Here is an 11241-nt window from a genome sequence, read left to right as displayed (position 1 = left end):
CTCATGGGCTGAGCACTTTATTTTCTAAATATTTTACATCTGAAATACTGTCTGAAGTTTAATTTTAAACTGCTTCAATGTTTCTTACTCTTAAAACAATACCTGAATGTGCACACCAAGTGATTTGATAAACATTTATTTTACAAAAGAATGTACAATCAACTAAGAAAATAAATATGAATTTGACATTGATAAATAGTCACACACTACATTCAACTCAAACACACTAAAAACCTATTTGTCAAACAACTCACCAACAGAAATGTTCAAAGGTGCTTCAGCCTTAGTTCCCATGATGATATCTCATATTGCATAAACAATCCTAGGGCCTGTTGTCTATGACAATGTTGCCATGCTTGTCTTTAACTCTGAGGCGTCCGGTGGGGTAGCGGGTCTCCTGTCTGCCATCTGTATAGACCGTCTTCAAAGTGCCATCTGGGTACTCCCTCCTCTTATAGTCGGCTGTGTGGACCTCCTTCTGGCCTGTGTTGAACTGGATCGCCTTACTGCCATCCCTGGAGGAGAACATAAGGACAGTGGTGAAAGATACCCAAACAAAACCACTGACTTCACGAAAGAGGCAAAGATTGGGAACTCCTCATCAAGACCTTTTAAATGATCAGATGCATGCTAGAGTTAGTGTAGGTGACATTTAGATAGATACACAGGGGTTTGAGCTCCGTGGACTTACAAGTTAACTTGGATGATGGTCCCGTCAGTGAGCACACTCTCTTCCCTCCCATCTGGATACAGGTTTTTGACTGTCTGGTCAGGGAATGTGATCTCCTTACGGCCATCCGGGAAATGCTTCTCTGCAGAAGGAAATTAGGACTTATACACGTTTTGGGTCAGAACAGTGGTGGAAGAGGGGATAATTTAAGTTTAATAATAAAACAACGTTACTATCGAATAAATGCAATCAAAGTCTCACCAGTCTGGTTGTTGGGGAACTGCAGAACCTCGATGCCGTCAGGATAGGTGGTGTGAGTGGTCTGAGCATCAGCATAGTAGTAGATCTGTAAGAGGACCATATTAGTTGAGATACTTACACATAGATCTGGGATTCATGCAAGTCTAATATACAATTTACACCACTGAATATGAAAAGGTGTTGCGCTAAGGCCAGGGAAGGGTCACTGTCAATGACTTACCACTCTCTGGTCAGCCATGACCTGCTTGATGTCCCCGTTGAAGAAGGTGACTTTGGCTGTCTGTCCGTCCGCTGACACCTCCTTCCTGGTCCCATTGGGAAAGATGATGAGTCTCCCTCCACAGGCCAGAACCCTCTCCATCTAAGACAAGAACACATACCCAAGTCAATGGAAAGCACTGAGCTCCTGAAAAAGCACTACATAAATCCAATAATATAATCTATTAGCAAGACAATACCTGCTTTGTGTGACAAACTGAATTCAAAAGTATTTTCACAGAATTTCCTCCCAATCCTTCTTCTCACCTTTCCATCAGTGTGGGTGATGACATCCTGACCTGGCTCTTGTTGGTCTTTGACCTCGGTTGTCTCAGTCTGCAGACCTCGAGCCCTCTGTGGGTAAAGCCAGACCGTGCATTCAAACACCACAGCAGCACTCCACAACAAAGGTGGTATATACACAGATCCTATTAAATTACTAATATGTAATTCTATAGGTGCATAGCAGTGTTGAGCTATGCTGTGGCAGTGCTTTCATTAAATAATCAAAAACTCCAATGATTTATGTCAGATGAAGGGTGTATCATCCTAACTCACAGGGGACAGGTTGTGTGAGTGGTCGTGGCTCTGTGCTGGGTGGTGGCTGCTGGTCAAAAATGCTGGTCTATCCTCTGAACTGTAACTGTGAGCGGGGCTGGGTGCTAGTGTAGGGCCTGACCTCTTCAGGATGCCCCTGATACCTCCTGTTAAAGACAGACAATGTAGAACAATACCTCCACCTATAACTGAATACTAAATAGTCCATTGTAAATATCATGATCAGTCCATATTGCAGCTACCTTCCTTGTACCTTGAGTGGAGGGGCTGTGTCCTGATGGGCTGCCTTTTGAGGAAATGCTGCTCCTCACCGTGTCAGGAGGACTCTGAACAAACAAATACACACTGCGTTAGGGTTGTCATCCTGAGTCCAGCACAGGACAGAGAATTTAACGACCGTCAGAACACAGAGACTAAAACGGGAAAATCACAAGATGGTGGTGGTAGTAATGAATCTAAACTCACTGCCAATTTGAGGCACCTGGCTTCAAGAGCAATGTAACTGTCCAACGGCCTGGGTCCCTCCCTCGCTCTCTCCTCTCTCCTGTCTTTCTCTCTTTCGCTGTCTGTCCCAATCTTCCCCCAGGTGCTGAGGCGTAGTTTCTCCAGGGTGCGGACCTCGTCTCTCAGGTCACTGTTGTCTGAGCTCAGGGAGTCTATCTGCTGCCGGAGACGGCTGTGTGTGGTGGACCAGCGGCTCTCTCTCCGCTTCAATTCCTCCTGCAGGGAACTCAGCTGCTTCTTCATGGCCTGAGGGCGACGGGGGCAGGGTCAATGGGGGTTATAAGACCTCTTCAAAATAAAGGGGGAAAAGTGTCTCTCACCTGGATCTCGTCGCGCTCCCTCTTGTCTGGTATGGCTCTGGCGGCGGAGGCGTGCTTCTCAAACACCTTGCGTTCCTTCTGCAGCTTCTTGGTCTCCTCCCTCTTGAACTCCTCAAACCTGGCCAGCTCCTCAGCCTTCCGCTGCTCAAACTCTGCCCTCTCCTTCCTGGAATAGAGACAATCTATGTCAGACACTTTTATACCCAAGATTAATCAATTTAATATCAATTTTGTAACAATGCTTTGTAGAGAACCATAGACGGGTGGGTTGTTTAGCAACAAAACGCCTTGGGGCAAAAGAGACAAGGTTGGCTAAAGCCCTATTTGGATGGGATTCGTTTTACTGGGGGAGGTTGGGTAATGTAATTATGTGCACGAGCACAAAACACCACTCCAAATGTTTATTGAAAACGTAAATACATTTGCACACTGATCATTTGTCTCTCAACATTACAGTTGTTGGTTAGCTAGCTAGCAATTTTTAGCACGACATGAGTCAAAGCACCTCAAAACAAGACATTGTATCAATAAGATGCAACGAGGCGAAATGAGCCACCTACGATTCCCCACATGGCAGCTTCTTGTCATTGTTCCATAATCATAAAACCACATAGCGTTCTGCCTCTGCGGTGCGCGCGCATTGTTTTTGTGACGTTGTCAGACAATCCGTCTATTGAGGGAAACCCTGCCCATTCCAGTTCAGACTAAATGTTTGTTACCCGAGTTTCTCCTGGTTCTTCTCGTTCTCCTGTCTGAGTCTGGCCAAGGCAGCATTCTCTGTCCTGAAACGTTCAATCTCCAGCTCCAGCTCCAGCAGCCTCTCCCTCAGCTGCCTGGACTGCTGCTGCTGGCCTGACCACACACGAAACAAAGAGTTTTATGCTGGTGCTACCAACTTTGGAAGGGAAAAAAAGTCAGAGCCCTGCTGTTGACGTACTCCAATGAGTTAAGAGTGTATGCACTGTGTCTCACCTGATCCGTCCTCAGTCTTCCTAGGCTCTGGTTGAGGTGGGGGAGAGGCCTGGGTTTTGGGCTTTAGCGAGGGGAACAGCCTGGCCATGAGCTGGGAAGCGGGAGGAGGATCTGGCTCCTGGTTGGCTGCTGTGATAACAGACACCCTCTCCAGCTCCGTCCCTTTGGCCACAGCCACCTTTCTCTTCAGTGTCCTCTCTGGGGGTGAGATGTCATTCACTGTTGCTGTGGGAGTGTGTCGGTTTCCTGTAGCAGCGCCTCTTGTTCTGCTGTCATCCTCAACGATGCTGCCAGCCTCCTCCAGGTCGTTCCAGGTGTCGTCATCATCAAACACCAACAGACCCTCGTGGTCCCCCTCTTCTCTGTCCTCCAATAGGGTGGAGTCGTCAATGTCACTCTCCCTGCCCTCCTCTGCCTGGCCTGAGCCACCCTCTCTGTCCTGATATGACCTCTTGTCGTATGGAGGGTTGGATGCAGGGAGCGGGTTTTCCCAGAGGTTGCTGGAAAAGGTAGTCTGGTATGATGGTCGGGCTACTTCCTCCCGATCCCCGAATTCAGAGCTACTGCGGAACAAGACGTCAGAGATTTCCTCATGTTGTTTGACGTCGCTCACTTTATCTTCCTCCTCCTCCTCATCATCCTCAGTGGCTTTGCTGTTTTCCCTCATCACAACCTCCTTTGCCCTCACAGCAGATACTCCTGGTGATTCAGATGAGCTGGTCCCTGTGCCTTGGCCACTTTTACTGGTGCCCCCGCTGTGAACCCCTTTAGGCGGCGAGGGGGATTTGATGGGCGTGGAGGAGAGGCGTCGCGGGTGGCGCCCCCTGCTGCCCTGGAGGGGGTGTTGCTGGTCCAGCTGCAGCACCTGTAGGTTTACATTTATTAAGCAACAGTGTAGATAGGCTCAGTGGCTAGTTCAGTGTTTGCGCTGCACTCATTTTGCTGTGGCGCTGCGCCACGGTAAAATTGTTGACACCAGGCAAAAAAATATGAAAAATATTTCTGCTGAGGTGCACTTTGAAGATGCTAGAACAGTCCACACTTACTTTTCCTCTGCAAACAAAACAAGTAATTTATAGAAAAATCTGACAACACCATAATAAACACAATTTTTAACCCAGAGTTTTTAGCAGTGGCATGGTTAAGCATGTTACCGCTCTGCAACTAGCAGTGAGTGCATAGGGGAGAGTGGGCCGATAGTAACACCGGTGAGACTTAATATTTTTAGTTGAGTAGTGGCAACAAGGGAAAATGTTGGGGGGGGGGGAATGGTGACATTAAGTTTCTGTGAGAAGTACAGGCAGGGGGCGTATTACACCGGGTGGCAAGTTACCTTAACAGGTAGGCCTACATTATATTCACTGTGTTTATGCATGTTTTTTGGGACATCAAATTCATCAATAGGATAACAACTAGTTAAAAGATCACATTTGGGATCTGACTAATGATCAGCCCAATAGGGTAAATGCAGATAGGCAACCCATGCTTCAGCCTATTTATTTGCACTGCTGCATCTGTTGGGCTACAGGTAATAATGTTTCATGCTAATAGAATACCTGATAACATGGACCATGCATAGGCTATATACATGGCCCAATATGTTCAAATAATTTTACAAATGTGTTATTGGGCTCATTCTGGAGGTGGAAAATATATTTTAGATGGTGTCAGTCAGCATACTTTTATTTTCATTCATTTTGGAGTAGAATGTCCTTTTAAAAAGTCACCAGAACTGAGCTTCTCAGTCCTTCCACATAAAAATTATAGGAGGGACCCCCTCCCCCCTTTAACTCCGCTCCACGAAACACTAGGCCAGTTTATTAGGTACACTACCCTGTTCACGGAAATTGTTCGCTCCTACAGACAGTGAGTCAGTGAATATAAAACAGGCTGACAGACATTCAGTTACTGTTCGATTGAACTAGAATGGGCAAAACAAGTGACTTAAGCGACTTTGAGCGTTGTGGTATGATTGTCGGTGCCAGGCGTGCTAGTTCCAGTATCTCAGAAACAGCCGGCCTCCTGTGTTTTTCACGCACCACAGTGTCTAGGGTTTACAGAGAATGGTGCGACAAACAAAACATCCAGTCAACGGCAGTCCTGTGGGCGAAAACAGCTCGTTGATGAGAGGTCGAAGGAGAATGGCAAGAATCGTGCAACCTAACAGGCGGGCCACAAACAGGCAAATAACGGCGCCGTATAACAGTGTGCAGAACGGCATCTCAGAACGCACAACTCATCTGTCCTTGACACGGATGGGCTATTGCAGCAGATGACCACACCAGGTTCCACTCCTATCAGCTAAAAACAAGAAGAAAAACAAGAATTGAGGAGTGGAAAAACAATCGCCGAGTCAGGATTTGGCGTAAGCAGCATGAGTCTATGGCCCCATCCTGCCTGGTGTCCACGGTACAGGCTGGTGGTATAATGGTCTGGGGAATGTTTTCCTGGCACACGTTAGGTCCCTTGATACCAATTGAGCAACGTTTCCATGCCCCGAAGAATTCAGCCTGTTCTGGAGACAAGGGGGTGTCCACCCGGTACCTAATAAATTGGCCACCGAGTGTATGTGAAACATACATAAAATGTTAAGCCATTCATTATAAAAAATACATTACAAACCTTCATGACGAAGGATGAGTTAGAGGAGAAGGAGAGTTCCTCGGCTGCCTGCTCCAGCAGCTCAAACTCCCCCAGCTCCACACTCTCCTTCTGACGGTCACAGTCCCAGTGCTGCAGCTTCTCCTGGAACGACAGCTCAAAGGAATACTCCGGAACACCCGAATTTCCCTCTGCTGCTCTATCCGGTCTCAATGGACCACTTCCATTCCTCTGCAGGGCTCCAGTCCTCTCTTCAAGCCCAAACTGTTTAGTTACAGCTGCAGGAGTTCTACTCACAGGCTGAGAAGTCCCACCCACCTTGTTACTAATCACCTCCCTTGGCCTTAGACAGTTAGTCATCTCCACGTTCTGTCTCTGGTGACTGCCCAGGACTCTGGGTCTCACTGCGGCCGGCTTGGCTGCCTTGCCCTCTGGTCTGACACTGTCCAGGAGGGGTGAGCACGGGTCTCTTGGTCTGTTCTCCTTGTTGAGCACAGCAGTCTTGCGCTGTACGGGTGGGCGCTGACTGACCTTCTGGGTGGGCTCTGAGGTCCAACGGGTGCTGACCTTGGCCTGGGGTTTGGGATCTTTTTGGGGTCTCCCTCTGTTGGGCAGAGGGGCTTTGCTTCGGTTGGTGAATCTGGAGAGGCCCTCCCCTCGCCTCAGGAAGGCTCTCTTGGTATTAGCTCTCGGACTGGCTCCCTCAGCTGCCTCAGGGCTCTGTTGGAGAGACAGCTTAGCATTAGCAATGTTCCATGCAAAACAAATGGAATGGTCCTGTAGCTCCAAAGACCACCACACCTAAATCAACCTCAAAACTTGTCATTTGGGTGAGCTACCATTTTAGTTTATCCACAGCCCATATTTAGTGTAGTGACAATAGGGTTTGTCTCTGACCTGCTGCTGCTGGGTGGTCTTCAGTCTCTGCTCCTCCAGCCTCAGCTGTTCCTCCAGGAGCGCCTCAAACGTCTGCTTCTGCCCCCTTATCCCTGGTTTAATGGGCCTAGAGACGACCATAGAGACACGGGAGCACACAGCCAAATCATTTCTTTGTATTCTGTGCTGTCAGTTGACTAAGAATAGTGAAATAAATCATGTTAGACATTTCCATCTCAAATATGAAGTTAAACATTTACCTGTCCTGTGAGTCTAGTTCACAGTCATCTCCTCTGTATGCTTTGCGGTCTGCAGTCATAGAGGGATCAGAATGGGGAGATAACGTGACTTCCTCATCCTCCTCATCACCACCCCTATGATCAGCATCTCCACTCAGCTGATGATGTTTGTGTGGATTGCTCCATGCTTCTGTCCCTGTTTGAGTACAACAGAGGTTAAGTCCATCCTCATGTAAAAGCACTTTTTAAATGCTTTTAGGCACCGGAGCACTTTTCCTACCCAGTTTTTGGTCCTGTTCCTCCACTTCCTGCTCCTGGTCCCTTGGCGGCTGCCGGAATGTAGGCCCCTGTCTCCAGAGCTGGGAAGACGCAGGCCCTTGTGGGGGGCCTATAGGGAAGCTCTTGGCTGCTGGGGGTCTGTGAGAGAGGGGGGAGCCCCCCAGTAGAGTGTTCTCTCCCCAGTCTGCTCCCGTCAACCTGGAGGTCTCTATGTAATCTGTGAGAAATCACAGTCTTGTCTAAATCAGGGGTGTCAAATTCAATAACTGTAGCTACAGTGAGGGGGAAAAAGTATTTGATCCCCTGCTGATTTTGTACGTTTGCCCACTGACAAAGAAATGATCAGTCTATAATTTTAATGGTAGGTTTATTTGAACCGTGAGAGACAGAATAACAACAAAAAAATCCAGAAAAACACATGTCAAAAATGATATAAATTGATTTGCATTTTAATGAGGGAAATAAGTATTTGACCCCCTCTCAATCAGAAAGATTTCTGAATCCCAGGTGTCTTTTATACAGGTAACGAGCTGAGATTAGGAGCACACTCTTAAAGGGAGTGCTCCAAATCTCAGTTTGTTACCTGTATAAAAGACACCTGTCCAAAGAAGCAATCAATCAATCAGATTCCAAACTCTCCACCATGGCCAAGACCAAAGAGCTCTCCAAGGATGTCAGGGACAAGATTCTAGACCTACACAAGGCTGGAATTGGCTACAAGACCATCGCCAAGCAGCTTGGTGAGAAGGTGACAACAGTTGGTGCGATTATTCGCAAATGGAAGAAACACAAAAGAACTGTCAATCTCCCTCGGCCTGGGGCTCCATGCAAGATCTCACCTCGTGGAGTTGCAATGATCATGAGAACTGTGAGGAATCAGCCCAGAACTACACAGGAGGATATTGTCAATGATCTCAAGGCAGCTGGGACCATAGTCACCAAGAAAACAATTGTTAACACACTACGCCGTGAAGGACTGAAATCCTGCAGCGCCCGCAAGGTCCCCCTGCTCAAGAAAGCACATATACAGGCCCATCTGAAGTTTTCCAATGAACATCTGAATGATTCAGAGGAGAACTGGGTGAAAGTGTTGTGGTCAGATGAGACCAAAATCGAGCTCTTTGGCATCAACTCAACTCGCCGTGTTTGGAGGAGGAGGAATGCTGCCTATGACCCCAAGAACACCTTCCCCACCGTCAAACATGGAGGTGGAAACATTATGCTTTGGGGGTGTTTTTCTGCTAAGGGGACAGGACAACTTCACTGCATCAAAGGGACGATGGACGGCGCCATGTACCGTCAAATCTTGGGTGAGAACCTCCTTCCCTCAGCCAGGGCATTGAAAATGGGTCCTGGATGGGTATTCCAGCATGACAATGACCCAAAACACTGGGCCTAGCCAGTCTCCAGACCTTAATCCCATAGAAAATCTGTGGAGGGAGCTGAAGGTTCGAGTTGCCAAACGTCAGGCTCGAAACCTTAATGACTTGGAGAAGATCTGCAATGAGGAGTGGGACAAAATCCCTCCTGAGATGTGTGCAAACCTGGTGGCCAACTACAAGAAATGTCTGACCTCTGATTGCCAACAAGGGTTTTGCCACCAAGTACTAAGTCATGTTTTGCGGAGGGGTCAAATACTTATTTCCCTCATTAAAATGCAAATCCATTAAACATTTTTGACATGCGTCTTTCTGGATTTTTTTGTTGTTATTCTGTCTCTTACTGTTCAAATAAACCTACCATTAAAATTATAGACTGATCATTTATTTGTCAGTGGGCAAACGTACAAAATCAGCAGGGGATCAAATACTTTTTTCCCCTCACTGTACCTGCTCCATCCAGCCTGCTGAGTAATAACACAGCAATAATACGGCAATAACACTGAGTGTGATTTCAGTACCTGCCCCATTCTGCTGAGCCACATGCACCATGCCCAGTAACCTTTGTTGCTCCTCCTGGAGATGGACGAGTTCCTCCAGCTGGTGGGCTTTCAGCTGCTCCTGCATGTGCTGCTGCCACTGCCTCAGCTGTACACACAGCACATACAGTACCCATAATCACCGCTACAACACTAGACGTAGGCCTACCTATCTGGAAGTGACAAGCCATTCCAAACAGTCATCATGAATCTCAAATATTTTATGAACCCATTCAATACTGTTTTCTTACCTGTTCAAGTTTGAGCATTAGGGGTAGGTCCTGAGACTGCTCTACAAACTTCTCCATACTGTCCATCTCTCCAGGTAATGTCAACCCTTGAGACACTGTTTGCAGTCCAGCAAATTGTCTGTCAGACAAAGTCCTATCCCCCGGTCGCTGATTCTGTTGTTTGCTCAATTCTGTCCCGGGCTCAGCATAATGGACGAGGGAACTGACACTGAGGCAACTGCTACTACTGGAGACCGGGAGGGGAACAAACTGAGAGGCAAAGGAGTCATTCACGTCCCGGGACCTCCAGACAGAGCTGTGTCGAAGAGACTCAGCCAGGTCCTGGGAGGCGTTCAAGATAACCCCGGCACGGGAGCTGCTCGGCATCCATCGGGCAAGGAAGTTTGTTTGGGACTGCTGAGCCTGCAACCCAGCTGGAGATGACATGACTTGCTCTCCAGACAGGGCTAATCCGAGATTAGAGCAGATTTTAGAGACAGGTCAAGAGTAAGAAGGTGTGCCCCATTCAGCATGCAAGATCAAGTGGCTGGTTACCTAATTTAGCTAATTATACTACATGTCACAGTGTGGTTAGGCTTTACCTACAGAAAATTACAGTTTTAAAAGGACAGTTGTTAGCAACAGCTTAATACCTGTACTGTAGTTTGCTAACAGTGCATTTCCACATCAAGACAATTTACACAATAACGTTAGTCGCAAGAAGTGGTACATCCCTGAATAGTAAAGTACCTGTAACTAGTTAGTACAATGACATATGGTTTATAGTATTAAACTACTTACAGCAGCTTCGTTAGCAGGTTAACGTTACCTGGCACTGCATTGACAACGCCTTGGTTTGGCTAGCTAACGTTAGCTAGCCGCAAGCTTGCAACTAAGTTTTACCATGGCAGGCAAGTAAGACAAAAGTTGTGCTTTCATATTATAATTATAGATACATAGCTAACATACATAACGTACCTTGTTTACAGACAACGAGTTTACGTATTCAAGGTATTTTCAGTGTTTGAAGACAACAAATGAGATTTTCGAAATATACCGCTATCCCAAAACAAAGCCCGCGAGAGAGAAAAATAGGGCTTCTTCTTCTTCTATGGGTTTTATATCACGGTTGGCAACCAACTTTAAGGTGCATTACCGCCACCAACTGGACTGGAGTGTGGACCAGCGACAGTGAAAGTCTAAATCCTACCCAATAATCTCGTCTCCCTAAGGAAACGAAATACATAATTAAATACTACATCCCCTGAAGATTTCCCCAGCAGTTCACTTAATCCTGGCTCTTCAACCCCATTACTCCTCAAATCTAATAACAATCGCTCTCTTGCCACTTATTTTTAATCACTGTTCTTATTAATCCCTTGGCTTCTGCTTTACTGATTGACAATTTTATGTCAACATTAGGATGTTTAAGAGCCTGCTTGGCAATAATATCCACTTCTTCATTCCAATCCATGACCAGGAAGTAGTTTTCGAACAATTCCCATTGGTCAATACAACATTTCAAGAAGTTCAAATGCATTTCTGAAGGATGCAC

The 11241-nt window shown here is 46.8% G+C and overlaps 1 protein-coding gene across 2 annotated transcripts; it reads right to left on the bottom strand.

The window, feature by feature from the left end:
- Positions 1-120: 120 nt before the first annotated feature.
- On the bottom strand, positions 121-10755 carry LOC121571675 (centromere protein J). 2 transcript variants are annotated; one of them, XM_041883275.2, is made up of 18 exons: positions 10665-10755; positions 9708-10153; positions 9439-9565; positions 7540-7755; positions 7281-7455; positions 7042-7147; positions 6166-6864; positions 3544-4408; positions 3291-3423; positions 2572-2737; positions 2213-2497; positions 2001-2073; positions 1748-1893; positions 1457-1543; positions 1152-1292; positions 932-1016; positions 692-812; positions 121-515 (listed from the first exon to the last, which is right to left on the bottom strand). In XM_041883275.2, the coding sequence occupies exons 2-18, from the start codon at positions 10131-10133 to the stop codon at positions 323-325; spliced, it is 4044 nt and encodes a 1347-aa protein (XP_041739209.2). In that variant the 5' UTR covers positions 10134-10153; positions 10665-10755; the 3' UTR covers positions 121-322. The 2 variants fall into 2 exon arrangements, with proteins under 2 accessions (XP_041739209.2, XP_041739210.2); XM_041883276.2 differs by lacking the exons at positions 121-515; positions 692-812; positions 932-1016; positions 1152-1292; positions 1457-1543 and having other exon boundaries at positions 1775-1893; positions 1990-2073.
- Between the last annotated feature and the right edge of the window lie 486 nt (positions 10756-11241).

The sequence above is a fragment of the Coregonus clupeaformis genome, chromosome 40 (genome assembly GCF_020615455.1).
Source record: "Coregonus clupeaformis isolate EN_2021a chromosome 40, ASM2061545v1, whole genome shotgun sequence".
NCBI classification, from domain to species: domain Eukaryota; kingdom Metazoa; phylum Chordata; class Actinopteri; order Salmoniformes; family Salmonidae; genus Coregonus; species Coregonus clupeaformis.
This window is presented reverse-complemented; position numbering and strand designations above follow the sequence as displayed.

Bases quoted from the DNA above. Each gene is read 5' to 3' on its own strand.
- LOC121571675 (XM_041883275.2), bottom strand. From the start codon at position 10,133: ATGTCATCTCCAGCTGGGTTGCAGGCTCAGCAGTCCCAAACAAACTTC. The intron at 2,074-2,212 runs GTGAGTTTAGAT...TTGTTTGTTCAG, and splicing joins CCAGGTGCCTCAAATTGGCA to AGTCCTCCTGACACGGTGAG. The intron at 1,544-1,747 runs GTGAGTTAGGAT...CTTTACCCACAG, and splicing joins ACTCACACAACCTGTCCCCT to AGGGCTCGAGGTCTGCAGAC.